The sequence below is a fragment of the Gopherus flavomarginatus genome, chromosome 6 (assembly GCF_025201925.1).
Source record: "Gopherus flavomarginatus isolate rGopFla2 chromosome 6, rGopFla2.mat.asm, whole genome shotgun sequence".
NCBI classification, from domain to species: domain Eukaryota; kingdom Metazoa; phylum Chordata; order Testudines; family Testudinidae; genus Gopherus; species Gopherus flavomarginatus.
In genome coordinates, this window is record NC_066622.1 from 91183145 (window position 1) to 91198861 (window position 15717).

The following is a 15717-nucleotide window of genomic DNA, read 5'->3' on the forward strand; positions in this document are numbered from 1 at the left end:
CACAAGGGATAGGTGTTATGGAGGCCGGGGGATTCACACAGAGGACGAGTGCTGTGGGGGTGAGGGAGTCACACAGAGGATGGGTGCTGTGGGGGGGTGCTCACACAGAGGATGGGTGCTGTGGGGGTCATACGGGGATGGGTGCTGTGGGGGTGGGGGTCACACAAGGGGTGGGTGTTATGGGTGAGGGGATCACACAGGGGATGGGTGTTGTGGGGGTGGAAGGATGTCACATGAGACGGGTGCTGTGAGAGTGAGAGGGTCACACAAGGGACGGGTGTTATGGGGCAGGGCTCACACAGGGGATGGGTGCTGTGATGTCAGAGGGTCACACAGGGATGGGTGCTGTGATATCAGAGGGTCACACGTAGGTGCTAAGGTGGATCGCACTCACGGGAAGCGCACGGGTTGGAGACGGGGCCGCTCCTCCCCGGTCGCTGCCCCTGCGCTAACGCCGCCTCCTAGGGCAACGCAGAGACGCGGGCCCGCCCGGCATGGCGGCCAAGACGAAGGGGAAGGAGAGCCGGCAGGTACCGGCCCCGCGCCCGCTCCCCGCCCCTTAGCGAGCGTCTCCTGCCCCCAGCCCCCTCCGCCTGCCCAGGGGCTCCGCGCTCGCGGCCGGCATGTGTTGGGGCGAGGGCTAGCCCCGTTACCGCGCCTGGCCGGAGCGAAGGCGTCACGGCAGCCTCCCGCCCACCGGCTCCAGCTCCGCGCTGCTGCCCCCAGACCCGGCTCACGGGACGGGTTTGCAGTGGCAAGTTTGCCTGAGGCGCAGAGAGCACCGCGCGGGGGCCGGGGCTGGGGGCGAGAGCTGGGACGGGAGGCAGTTCTGGGCTCGGGTCTGACATTGAATGTGCGAGGGCTTAGCCCCGCGTTCCGGTGGAGGGGAAGGGGTGCAGCCAGGCCTGGCTAGCTCAGCCGCCTCCTGCATGTGAGGAGCTTGGCCCAGCTGTGCTTTGCAAGCCTCTTGTTATGAGGTTGGCCAGCAGCGCTCACGCCTTTTGTTTAATAATTTGTTGACAAGTCACATCCTGTTTATTTAAACCCTTGAGATGTTACTAGTTCTCCAGCTAGCTGCACAAAAGGGAAAAAGAAGAGTGTACGTATTAAAAGCGTTGGTGAAAATGAAATGAGATGGCTCAGTGGTTTGAGCATTGGCTTCCTAAACCCAGGGTTGTGAGTTCAATCCTTGAGGGGGCCACTTAGGGATCGGGGGCAAAAATCCATCTGGGGATTTGGCCCTGCTTTGAGCAGGGGGTTGAACTAGGTAACCTCTTGAGGTCTCTTCCAACCCTCATATTCTATGAGAAAGGAAAGTATTATGTATGGTATAGTCTTGTAATATTTAAAGAGAGTTTAAGAAGGACACACACATACACAAGTTGAGAAATTCCCATACCAAAAACTTTTCTAAAATCAGTTGGTGTTACTAACTGACAACTCTGTTAATTTACTGATTGCCTCATTAAAAGCAAGGAAACGACTAGCGAAGGTTATCAGCATTAAGGTTGTGCTGTGATAAAGTAACTTTAGATCATACTTAGTAGGAATAATTAGTTCATATTATGTGGACTGTAACATTTATGATGTCCTTAACTATAGTTGCTTTTAAGTGCTTGTGAATTTGTAAGTTATGTGATTGGTAAGTCTATTATTGTTACTCAGCTATAATTTGTTTTTAAACAAAGTTTTTGTAATATATAGGTATTGTACCCAGGATCTGCTGTGTCATTTATAGACACTTTTCATTATACAGATTTTTCTTCATTTATTCATGCTGAGAGATGCATCTTAACTTTTAAAATTTCATTGTTGGTCTGCATGCAGTACTTTAAGTGACATGAAAAGTATGGGAACAAGATTAGATTGATCAGAGATGATATATTTTGGTCTCTATCTAATCCCTTCATTGATTAATGCACCCACAGCCTTTTAGGGAGTTTCACAAATCCTCACAACATTCCTCCTGAATGCTCTTTTTTGCTAGGATCTCTGATTTGACTGATAGATTTGTGATTTCACGGGTAGCCACACAACTCTCTATGGACTGCATTTCAGAGGAAGCTCAAGAGTACAAGTTATTCCTCTTTAGGTCAATGTTAGCTTAAGCTCAAACTTTCTACCTTTCTACATGTATTTCAGATGGTATCATGAGATAGTGTTATTTTGCTAATTCTGTCCATTCTGGGGGCTTATTTAACCCCAAATGCCTAAATATGCACATTCCATGTCCTTCTCTTTAGAGCATTAGAAAATAAACCTGACCTTCATTTCAGTCAGAGGTGCTGGTTTCAGATGTTTAAATGCATGAATAAAGTTAAATTCCTCAAATTTGTGAAGTGGAGCAGACAGAAGATCTGGCCTGTAAAAACGTAAGTGCTGACAATACTTTACAATGTGTCAGCTTGACCTATTTCACTGAGTTGTTGCTCCAGTCATCTGCACTTTCAGGAGTATTGGTGGTGTAGTGGTTATCATGGCTGTCTTTCAAGCAATTGATCTGGGTTAACTTTCAGGGAGTGCAACATATCTACATCTTTAGGCACTCAGACACTGTGGTGATGGGTTGTTATTACAAAACTCTAAGATTATTTCTCTCTTTGATAGTGGGAATTTAAAAAACCCTTGTTGAAGGAAATCTTCTGTAAAATGTATTACTAAATATTATAGTGTTTTATGAGAAGTTTACATACTTTCCAAAATATTACTTTTATTTATATTAGTAGATGTAAACAGCTTGGTCAGGAAAACAGCAAAAAATTGGTAGAGTTCAATCAAATTGTGGTTTAAAATAAGTATACTGTACAAAAGAAAGCAAGTTGTAGAAAATATATTGTATTTGAAATATACAACAGAAGTATTTTCTTTTTATACAACTTTATAACAATTCTTATAAAGAGTTTAGAGTAAATGTATTCACATAGTCTATTTTTTGTTAGGTTTTATAATCTTTTACTCAGATTTCTTAGTTCATTTAATGTATTTTAGATTAAGTTTATAGTGAATACTATTTTCTCAAGAATTTGTTTGATTACAAATGTGGTGAAGTCACGTATTCTGCATTAAATTACATACGTTTCAGGTTTTGGCAGAATCTAATGTTATTCACGTGCACTACATAAAACAGGGTACACTGCTATTATTTTTCCTCTTTTATCATCTGCAGGATCTCAATACACAGTTTTGTTTTAGATTGATTAAACTGTCTTAATTGTTTGAGCTTATAAGAAACATACAGTTATAGATTACTGTTAGCAGAAAACACAACATCTGAATCATAAACAGTGCAGCATACAGTATAAACAGTTAGGGTCTTATTTCTTCATTTGGTATTTTTATTACTGAGATATCATTAATTGTTTTCAGAGCTGCTGATTGTCTAGTAATAGTAAAAGTTTAATTTCAGAACAAATATATACTGATCCAAAATCATCTTGAAATCTGAATTGTGACATCTCAGAAAAATACAGTATTTTGTCATTAAAAGGACACAAGTGCTTCTGATTTTTTTTGTTTTATTTCTACTTTTTATTGCTTTAAATGCACACCAACATATGAGAACAATCCTCCATTTCTTAGCTTATAGGCTTTGTCCTTTGTATGTGACATATCTATTTCTCTCTTTTGAATGGAATTGAAATTAACGTGGCTGTTTTGTTTTCTTCCTTATTTATGTGACAGCAAGAAAAGTACAGTGGTTAAAATTAGGGGCTGTTGATTTTAATTTTCCAGTGATGGAAGGGACAACGGAGGCTCTCTTACAATTCCTAATCCTAAATAACAATTTATTTATCTTAATCGTTTCATGTAGACAGATTTTGGATTTAAAATATTTGATAGTTAATTTAATAATAAAATGCCTTGTAAGGTAGTAATAAGTGGGCTGCAACCTTTTATATGACAGTGGTTTGGCCTCCATTTTTTCTACAGTCGTAGCCCCCAGCCCTTCTCTGGCACTGTTTTGGAGAAGGAGCTCAGGTTTCTACACTTTGATGGGTCTGTTTATTTATTAGTGTATGTTTTTTTTAAAGATTTGTATGGGTGCCCAAAGCACTAGATGAGTACTTTATATTGTAATTTCATATAAATATGAATAAATAAATATCTTTGAGAAGTACATAGACTTTTACATTCACTTTTCTCTGTCTCCTTTGAGGGACATAGTTCAGTTTTCTTCTAGGATATCATATCAGCAGTAATTTTCAGATGTGCCTCATGGATATACCAGTCTGTCGAGAGACCCTCTCTGGTGTTACTGATAGTATACTTTTTAAGCCAGCATTAGCTTATTTGTTTTTCACTTAGGAGTTGGAGCTCTTCAATATTTGATGTTTAACCTTATGACTGTCCTGCAAACATTTTTCTTTGAGTACTTTGGAAGCTTTGCTTGAGGAATTCCAGAAATATAGGATTCCTGCATCTTTTGTGCAGTCTGTTTGGTGTTTCCATCTTATGCTCTAATGACAAAAGACACTAAGTGTTTCAGAATGCTGTATTCAATAGGCAGAAAGATGTAATATATATTCAACAAAGCTAGATAATTTCTTTCAAGGAAGACAAAACATTACATTACAAATACAATAGTAATGTTTTAAATTATGCAAATGTTTATCTTAAAAAATTTAGTATTCTAAATAATTTGCTCTATTCTCCATAATTAAATACTGACAGTCAGTTGTAGTCTTACTAGTAATTCACCAGAGTTCTTCACTTGAAATGGGCAGTAGATGGTGCCAGGTATTCTTCTTTATCAGGAATACTGACTGACCTGTTGCAACTTGTTGCGTATCATGACTAGTGTCAGGCTATAAACTTGTACCACTGCTGAAATTACAGCTAGAACACACTAAGTGGTGGAGTGAAATCTGTTACAAAGAGGGATTTGGAGCAATCAAATTTTTGAATTGCTGTGCTCTATAACCGCTCCGGCACCAAGAGTGAGTGCTCCATCTCTGCTCCGACTCCACTCGGCGCTCCAGCTCTGCTCCGACTCTGCTCTGCGCTCCGACTCAAATTAATTTTTAACTAAATAAAAAAGTGCACACTGTAATTTTGAAAAAACATTATTTTTATTCAGACTTTTTAAAAACAATTTAAATGTCACCAATAATGATACAAACTAGAATCAGTCATAATTAATTCTGTAAAAAATTATTGCAGCAATCAAGTTGTCTTTCATAGGCTGCTGCAAATCATTTAAAATGAACTGTAAAGCCGAAAACAGTCGCTCTACACTAGCTTGAGTTGTTGGCATGCTTCAAGCAATTCTACAGGCAGCCTGAATGCAGTGTGGGTAGCTGTGAATGGCCTCAAATACAGACTTACTTTTAGCCTACCAATAGACTCCATTGCCTCACAATCTTCCCGAAAGTTTCTCTTAAATAATGCTTCTTTACAATTATGAATTGCAGAAATTTGCCGCGTCTTACTTTTTTATCCAATTCCTTTTTGAAGACATCATCTTCTGAAGAATTGATGCTTGAATTATCTCCATTTCCCCATGATGGTTGAAGGCATCTCAGGGATGGACGCTCAAACAAGTTCGGAGTGGAGACGGAAGTTTCAGAACAGCCTGCTATTTCTGAAGGATGTGAACTTTCCGAAACCGCAGATTCAATTGTTGATTACTCCTTTTGTTGTATTTCTTTTTCTCCAACCTCTTTCGCAGAATTCAAATGTAGTAATAGACTTTGTTTTTCGAGTCATCGAGCAATATCAAGGAGCCCTTCCTTTGCCTTTGGTATTTCTCTTGAGGTAAGAAGAATCCGATACCATGGGTCAATATAAACTCCAGCAAGGAAATGAATATTGTCAAAAAGCTTCTCTTCGCGTTTCTGCCTGGAGGATAGAATTCCTTCTGCAATTTGTCCACCGTTTTCTTGCAAGAATTTTGACAGTTTTCGCCATTCCTTCATTAAAACTCCCGGGGTTACATCAACAGCTTGAAGATTCATGGTGGTTTGGTTTGGTTTTGCCAAGAGGTCTCGCAGGCTCTTCATTTCGTCCCATTCAGCTTTTGTTAACTTGAGTTCTCTTGTTCCAGCAGCAGCCACTTGTTCACAGTAAGATTGAAAAACGAGAAGCCAATTAATCATCGCAAATGTTGAACCCCAGTGAGTCACAATATCCAGTGATTGAGTTACCCCATGTAGATCAAGCAGAACGCTTCAAATACATGGGTTTCATAGTTTGACAATGACTTATCGAATTTTTGCCAGTAATTTCTTCACATATTCTTTGTTCAGTCCATACCAGTTTTCCAGCTGAAGAGTGTGAATACCACATCTCATCAGTTGGACTTTTGAGTTGTCCTCATGAAGCCATGTTGGAAGTATCAGGCTAGGGTAATTAACCCATTGCGCAGCAGCATCCATGTTGAGTTTGATTTCATCCATTCCTTTAGTTCCTTCATCAGGCAAAGTAGCTTCAGTTCTGTCCACATCCCTGTTCTAAGCGGTAGAAATGGTTTCATTGTCTTCGCTGAAATTTTTGACGGCACACATCATGCTTGCTGCATTGTCAACGCAGATGCTTGGCACTTGCATTTCACTGATCCCAAATTTTTCTAAAATAGCTTTTACTTGACTTTTCACATACGAAGAATTGTAACACCCTTCAGTGTTGATTATGTCCAAGGTTTTTACCACAGCTTTATCTTTTCCTTCTTTGTAGTTCTGAGCATTGATTGCAAGGAAATTTGTTTCCGTGGTTTGCCGCATCCATTTTCAGATAGCACAATTTTTGCTCCAAAGCTTTCTTGAGCTCTTCGCGACCAGACTCAGCTGTGCTGACAACTAAATGATGAACCGCATCGTGCCCCGTCAAAACGCCAAGCTGCTGACCCATTTCACCTGCAATTTTTTGGAATCCTTTGTTCTTTAGCCTGAAGGTAGTGAGTGGTGTTGAACTCAAGCAAACCATTTCTGTCAGCCCTTCACGGAAAGTTTTGGCATCCCTGGTGACTGTAACCTTTGAGGACCTCAAGTATGAGTCAAGAGTATGAGTTTTGTTTGCTCAATTTTGGGTTTCTTTTCAGATGAAGCTCCGCAAAAAGTCTTTTCTCCAGGAGTTTTCAAAGAGCCAGATGAACGTTGTTTAGCCACGTCAGCTTTCTGTTTTGCTTCATCTTCCTGGTCCTTTTTTGTAACTAGAGCCGCATAGTTTTCAGGATGGTTACGTTTTACATGCCAGCAAAGGTTGAAGTTTTTCACGGCACTTGCTTCACTTGTCTTGAAGCTACGTGGTTTGAGCTCGCCATTCACTTCCTTTTCCACCTTGCACGTTGCCGATTTCTTCTTTGCTTTTCCCCAAATCCCAAATTTGGGCTTTTCACATTCAAAAGTAAAGACGTCGTTGAGATCATTTTCCATAAATCGGCTATCAATCATGGGGGGCAGATTTGATTTTTTTTTTTTTTTTTTGTTGAAGCCACGGCCAAATCTTGTGCTGCTACTGCATTCAAATGTTTCTTGTTTTGATCTTCGAAAAGCAATTAACAAAAGCATTACTTTTTTTTTTTATAATGTACTGCTTCTGATATCTTAACCATTTAAGGTACTTCGAATTTATTTTGGATTTTCTGGACAAAAATGATTGCATTTTCTTTTTACACAAAATTATTATCAAAGTATTTTTTAATATTTTAACATGTTTCTTGCAGTTTTAATGAAGTAAGAAGTATTTTAATATACATAATGAACATAAATTTTCATTTATAAATTGCAAGTAGTTTTTCTTACGAAATTTTGTGGTAAAAATATTCAAAATATTTTCCAAGTTTTTAATTAATATCTCAGAAATGCTTTAATATAGATATATCAATTAAATTTGGTATGTGCCATAACATTAGTACGTGCTATCGCTGTTCTACAACATTAATTGTTGGGAAGTAATGAGGCTACACGTTACAAGGTTGAAAATAAACTTTAACAGGAAAGCGGATTCAAATTGCAAGCACAATCCTTTTAGTAAAGAGACCAAATTTTTGGAAATATGTTTTGTTTCATCAGCCTGAATAGATTATACAAGAGCAAATCACACATTCTATCTTGTATAATGTTTCCAGCATGATGAAGGAAAAACATATTGTTGTCAGTAGCTACCGATGTGGTGCTCTGCTCTTTGTCGATGATGATAACAGTCGACTGCGTGCATGTTCCCTCTGTTGCTGCTCCGGCTCTGCGCAGATAGCTGACATAGCAGATCCCGAGAGAACCCCCAATAACCACAGACTCTAGTAAGGTACGAAGGAACCCGAGCCAGGTTTATTGTCAAATGAAGCACAGTAATAGTTTTCTATAGACTCTACAGGACATACTACGAATATGTGCCCCCGGCAGTGGACACAGCTCAGTCAGTGGCGGGACACTCCACTGCTCCCTAGGCTGGACAAAGATGTGCACTCCTGGACGTACTTTTATACAGTTACAGGACAGATTACTCATCCCTACTGATGTATTGAGGTACAGCCTCTTGGCTCATTAGGGTGCTGTCTCCCATTTGATCATGTTTTTCCAGACAAACAGATCTATCCATCATGCTGTCCTGTCTTTAAGATGCACTTGCCTATTCCTTATTGTGTCTATGGAGTTTCCTTATATCGGGCTATCCAGGTGCCATCTTGGCACAAGTTCCTCTTATTAGCACTTATATGTGAATGCACCTGCTTTTAGCAACCCTCTTCTCGCCAACTTCTGTGAGTGAGGCCTGCCTCTGGCTCACAGCCCACCTTTTGCTTAGCAATGCCTGGAAGTACTTTGGTTCAGGCTTCAGGCCTCAGACTGGGCCTCTGACACAAGAGTTTGTTTCAGGGCCTCATCTTACTATACATATTTCCAAAAATTTGTTCTCTTTACTAAGAGTACTGTGCTTGTAATTTGAATCCGCTTTCCCGTTAAAGTTTATTTCCAACGTTCTATCATACAACATCATTCAAATAAAATTATTTAAACTACAGGTGTCGCAAACTAGGGGGACTGGGCTAATTTTATTCAATATTTTTTAAATCTTCAACTATTTAACAGATTTAACCCTGGAATATCCTTTAATGCTAATACATGCATTAAAATGGTACTCTTAATTTATTTTGTATAATTAACTGTTTCTGAGAAAACTGTTCAAAATTTTAATCTGCTTAGAATTATACAAACAATTTTACTTATTACTTATTTTTCAAATTTGGAACCATAAATTTTAAATGTAATAATAAATAATAAGCAAAAATTATTAACTTATTATGGAACATAATATTAACCTTCCTTGCCAAGGGCAGGCAACAACAAGCCTTTCTTGAAATATGAAATAAAAATGACCAACCGCCAGTTTGGGACGCCTATGATTTAAATAATTTTGGATAATGTAATATGGTAGCACATACTAATGCTAAGACACAGACATAACTTCATTACTTTATATTAAAGCGTTTTTGAGATATTAATCAGAAATTAACTTTTCATCACCTCCTTGAAGGGACTGTAGCTCTCTTAGGAAGAATTTTAGGACACGTGTTCACAGAAATGTTTTTTCTTAAAATGACCTAAGGATTGACCCCCAAAGTTGTGTTGGACATTTTCCAGTCACTCTGGATATATCACAGAAATCACTCCTAATTTATGCAAAAATGTTTATTGTATATTTATATGCCTGCTGCATGCGACTTTTTCAGTAAATTTAAAATTACAGACAATGCTGCCAAAAGACCGTTGAACAGATGACATATAAAATAAGTCTGCCAGAGTGATACGGGAGATGTACAAATGAACAAATGTACCGGTAATGGGAGATCATGTGAGAAATGAGCTTAAGTGGTTAATATCTCTTGCAATATCTTAATATATCAATAACATAAACAATATTTTTTTTGCAATATAGCTGTTTGTGATATCTTAAATGATGCGTCTTGCGTCACACTTTCCCATAATCGCAGCACTCAGCACGTCTTGTTGATCAACCCTTAGATTAGTATCTGTTGATACTTCTTTTGTATCTAACTAATCTACGTGAGTACGTACTTGCCTAACCTTGGCAGAAGAGTGGAAGCAGTCTGCAGTGTTGCGGGATGTCTGATAATTATCTGATTCTTTAATAAAACATATCTCCAAAAAACTTCGTAATTTTGTATCTGTACATTAAATCTTGATTTCAGCCGAAGTGAGAATAACTGTGACATATTAAGTAAAGTGGTAAAGTAGATGTTAATATCAGTTGTTACACAATCTGAAACTTTTTGGCACTTTTAGGACTTTCTTGCTAAATATCATTCATTTTGGATTGAAAATGAAAAAACAAAACAAAAAACGGAGCAGTGGAGCAGTCAAGATTTTCTCTCTGGCTCCACTCCAGCACCAGGTAAAAACCTGCAGCTCCACTGCTCCGTGCTCCAGCTCCGCGCTCTGCTCCAAAGCCCTGGTTACAAATGTAGCTTGCACCCTTTACATGTGCACGCACAGAATTTGAAGAGCCATTTTCAGACTTTGGAACCTAGTTGCCATGTTTAGTTAATTTATTTTAGGTTCACATTAGGTTTAGGCCACAGATGTCAGTTATAGTATATTATATGATTTAAATATTAAAGATGTAAAATCATATTTAAATGTTTACTGTATAAAAAGTGTGTAAATTAACATATCAGAGTACCCTACATGTTTGTTTCTCTGAGAGAGAGAAATGGTCCTATATTAAACTACATTTCAGAAATGTGGGTAGCAGCCATTCTTTCAGCCTTGCTATCATTGTTGCAAATGAATTGAAGGGTTATGCTGATCTGTGACACTGGTAGTAATTTATGAACTCTTTAGTATTGTTTCTAATGAAGCAGGAGGTTATTTTCAGTATTTGTAAAATGTTAGTATATTGAGCTACTTGTTTGTGGCTGCATGATAGGAAAATAATCTCGCAATATATTGTACTCTATATAATAACGTTACTAAAAGTTTTTTTCATAATAAATGCTTTATTACCATTAAAAATGGAAGCAATTACATATTACTTGTGTCAGAAGTTTTTATTTTCTTCATTGCTTTCATGCTGTTAAACTGTCTTGAAACACTGTACTTTAGGTCAATATTGTTAATAGTTGGAGACTATAAAATGAAAAGCTAAGAAGAGTGAGTATTATCAACTATAGTACATATGAAAATAGACTAATCCTTAACCAGCAAATATTAGTGTGTCCAGTAGATCTTTGATGCTCATTGCTTCTTGCAGTCCTGTTTTCTGCAGCCATAATCAGCTGCCCAGTTACGCCATCTTCAAGGTTGTGGAAGTCATGCTACAACTCTGTTGCAGCAAAGGGGGTACTCTGCAGTGTCTCTCTCTCTCTATGGCTAAAAGTAGAATTAGCAGAGCACCAGTCCAAAATTGTACTCCCACCTTACCGGTACTCTCACGGCCTTGAAGTGTGAATGTCAGTAATGCTAAAACTGAGCTACCTTTGGAGGCTTTCTTCCATTTCTCTCTGTGTGTAACCGAGCACAAACCTTATTCCAAGAGCGTAGTCCCTCCTCATTCAAGTCAATGAAAAAGTTATTATAGACTTCAGTGATATATGATTGAATCCTAGGAGTATAAAAATGTATACAATTCATGATATTTTAATGCTACTAACACTTTCTTTTGCTTCAGTACAGAAATATCCAAAAACTATTAGTTGACAGATATTCATTTTTGCACAGCAATTCCATTTTAAAATTTTGTAATGATATAGCTTCCATTTTAAAGTGCTTTGAATCCTCACAGCAAGGCTGAATCACAGTTAGTGAAATGTTGCTGAACATAGTTTGATTTCGTCTAAGCTTGTGTATGAACTGTTCATCACAAGTTCATCTGCACCAATTGCAGGACATTTTAGTAGTGTAGACTAGCCAATAGATAAGTATCAGTCACTGACGGTGATTTCATAACTTTTCTTGACATCTTGTTTCATTACCTAACTATTCTAATAACAAATTTTTATTTGCCTACTGATTGACTTTCTAAATTTTCCCACTGAAGTCAATTATATAATCCAGTCAAGTATTTCCCTTGTAATATTTATAATATTTCTGAATGAGTATTTCTTATTCGCACTACAGGAGAACAATTACTCTCAGCACTATGAGTATACATTTTTCTGGGAAAGTAGTTGTATAATTTAGATCACAGTATACATTTTCTAGTTTTTTTTATTGTTAGATTATTAGAAAATCATGTATGTATTTTTAATTGTACAGAATTAAATTGTCAAAAATGAGTTTAGTGGTTAACATCCCACTGAGATGAATAGGGAAAAGTCAAGCATTTGTTTTTCTGGGTACAGAGCAAATAGAATGGTAGAGCTGTGTCTGTCTGTAGAAGTATAAGTTCCCCGTTAGTTTAAGGTGGGTGAATAAGTTATTTTTCATGTATCCCACCTAACTTCACCTCCATCCCTAAACACCGTTACTGTCTTGTGTTTCTGGCAGAAAATTACGTCTGCATTTGTGTTTTGGTGTTGGATGAATTATCTTTGTATGTACATTCTGTAAAGGTCTTTGAGATCAAAAGTATTATATAAATTAGATGATTTTCTAAATACAATCTACTGTTTTTGTTTAGGAAGAAGGCCAAGAACAAGATCCTGTAGCTAGAGAGATTATGGCATGGACGTTTCTTTCTCTTCCCCAAATTAGTGCTTTGTCAGAACAAAATATAGAAGGGGTTCAAAAGTAAGTAACTATAATATATAACAAATATAGATAATGCTGGTGCTTGTGTTTTGGTGAAAGAGAACTTGTGTGATTTATCCGTCAACTGTTTTTGCTGAAGATATCCAGAGTGTTAACTGATATTGATCGTTTGGTGTGGTCTTGCCTTTATAAAAGACTTATGTTAAGTCAAATTCTGGAGGTGGTGGAAAGTAGTGAATTTGTTACTACCTCGATCTTTCACTATGATACTAATTCATGACTTTATTGAAATTAAAAATCTCATTTGCAAAAGAAATGAATGATACTAGTATTCTGTGCAAGAAAATTATTTCAATATAGCTGGTTAAATTAACTCCACCAGCACTGCAATATGTATTTGTGTATATGGGCAAATGGCATTTTTGGAAGACCTGTATGCTAAGTGAATGATGATTTAATCCAATTTTTGGGACACTTGTGGACAATGGAAATAATAGAGTAAATAAAAAAATATGTTGGTCTCAGAATGTACTCTCCTCCTATATTCTCTCCATCTTTTCATTTTTCTTTCTCCTTTGCTCACTTCCTTTGTATGGATATTGCAAGTTGATATGTTTTTGGAAATTTGAGATTTTTAAATATATATCAGATGTGATTTGTTTCAAAAGTGTTCAGTGTGTTGGGCTAACTACTCCCATTGTAGATAATGGTAAAGCTCCCATTGACTTCAACATGAGTAGAGTAGCGCAAAACTGTGCACTTTAAACTGCCTCCTCCAGTGTCTTAGACAACAATTTTAGGTTTCAGATTAATATCTAAAGCTGAAAAAATAAAGGAATTTGGATATAATGAAAATTGACCCTTAGGAAAGTGGCAAAAAGCATCATATGAAGGTATCGAAGTTCTTAAGGATTTAAGAGTCAAACTTTAGGCATCCACAGTTGAATGTGATGGCCTTACGTTTCAGGGGTGACATTTTCAAAACTGCCTATGTGACTGAGGAACACACGTCCCACTGAAAAGTCACCTACTAGTAAGTTCTTAGCACGCTGAAGTCAATGGAACTTACGCTCTAAAGTTACTTAGATACTTTTGAAAATTCTGCCGTTAGTGGATAAATACAAATGTTTTAGGTAAGATTAAAAAGATATGATTCATTACCTTGAAATACTCTCTCTTTGTTGTTAGAAAAAAGATCACTTATTGCTGACCTAGTGGGATTCCATAGAGAAACTGGAAAGACATTTTTTCCCCATCTAATATTAAAAATTTTTCTTTTCCCATTTACTCTTTTGCCGTGCACAATAGATCTTCTACTTGTAGCATTAGAGAATGGAACATTCACGTCAATTGAGACCAAATTTCATTATCACCCTGTAACACAATTTCTTGTCAAAATCTCTCATCTAAGATTAGAAAGGAAAATACTGAGATACCACACACATTCACAGATGGATCTTTAATTATGACGTACTGCATTTGACTGAAAAGAGGATGCTTCAAGGGCATTTTAGGTAGCATAAACAATTTAGTACCAGTATTGAAACATCTGTGTCTCACCATAGGGCATCATTTTTATATACTGTAAAGTTTCCTGGCCACTGTTGTGCTAGATGGACTGTGTGTCTGGTGTGTTATAGCAATTTCCTTGTTTTATCTATTGAGCCAAATATTTTATACTGCTGCCCACCACTATAGTACCTGAACATCTTCCATGAAAAAAATAGCAATAGTAATAATAGAAGATATATAAAGAATCTATCATTGTGTCAATCACATACATTGCAGAACACTGAAAAAATGAATATCAGAAAAAACCTAATTCCCTTGAAATACTGATTGTGAAAGCATAGTGTTGGCAAAAGCTTACAAGACAGAGGTTATGGACTGTTTCAAACTTTGGAAAGTTCATAGTTGGCCACACTCCACTTCCATTTCAGTACATGACTAAGTGTTTTTAACTGACTAGACAAATTCATCATGTAGAACAGAAGTAATGCTTTAAACAAAACTTAATGAATTATGTTCTTTATATTGTTCACTAGTGAGCCTTTGATTAATAAAACACTTTTTTTTTTTTTTATCCTTCAACAATGTAACTTTTCGACTTTGTGAACACCATGAACAAACAGTTAGTTGCCTATTCGTATATCTGATAGTACTTTGTTTTTTTAGAAGGGAATAAGAAGTGGAGAAAAATGTTCAGATTTTTTAGGGAAGTAAAAACAATTATCACAGTTGGCACCATTACTAGCCATCTTAATTGAGAGGCCAAGGACTGAGAGAACATGGAAGCTAACCTATTTTCTCTAAAACACAGTTGAGGTACATTGGCAGAATTGCAAACTGAAGTCCCCAATCCTGTCCACTTCTAATCTATTACATTAAGGTAGAAAAATAAAAGAAAAAAGATAGTACTAATTCTGCATTTAAATACAATAGGCATAAATGAATATGGTCAAAAAAAGCATGGCTTTTCTAAGGAGAAATTGCTCCTTTCTAAACATAGTTATTTAGAAAAAAATAAAGATTATGAAAATTTTTCAAAAGCACCTAAGTGACTTAGGAGTCTAAGCCCTATTAACTTTCAAGGAGACTTGGGCCCCCTAAGTGCCCAAATTACTTTTGAAAATGAAACTTATCCTACTAAATCAGTTAGGCACTTTTGATAATTTTACTCAATGTTATTTAATTGGATTTTCAGATCTAATGTAAGGTTTGTTCATAAGGGAACTTTAAATAACATGAATAGCCTGAGATAAGGAGCAAAGTCTTATCATCAATTAAAAACTTGTGTAGCAGTGAGAAATAGTCATAATGAGAGAGATAAATGGTAAGGAGGTCCCCAGAAATCAATAATAGGATGACTGAGGAAGTGTACAGTGAGTTGATGAAAGTTGCTTATGGCACTGTGCAGTTGATTAGTAAAGATTTGGAGGATTGTGACAAACCCCAGATGGATTTAAACATGTTGAGTATTAGACAACTTCATTGCAGATTAAACTAAATTTTGAAAAAATGTAAGCATGAGTGAAGAAATTTTGTGCTGATGAATTTGCAGGAACCACTGAGA

The 15717-nt window shown here is 37.2% G+C and overlaps 1 protein-coding gene across 5 annotated transcripts in view; it reads left to right on the top strand.

Moving 5' to 3' along the window:
* Nucleotides 1–440: 440 nt before the first annotated feature.
* CABCOCO1 (ciliary associated calcium binding coiled-coil 1) overlaps nucleotides 441–15717 on the top strand; it is a 73838-nt gene continuing 58561 nt past the window's right edge. For 2 of the 5 annotated variants that reach the window (XM_050958339.1, XM_050958340.1), the window contains exons 1-2: nucleotides 442–530; nucleotides 12574–12683. In XM_050958339.1, coding sequence (XP_050814296.1) covers nucleotides 495–530; nucleotides 12574–12683 — 146 coding nt within the window. In that variant the 5' untranslated portion in view covers nucleotides 442–494. Of the gene's footprint in view, nucleotides 531–670; nucleotides 745–2276; nucleotides 2373–12573; nucleotides 12684–15717 lie in introns of those variants that run through there. The other 3 variants (XM_050958343.1, XM_050958341.1, XM_050958342.1) reach the window with 3 other exon arrangements.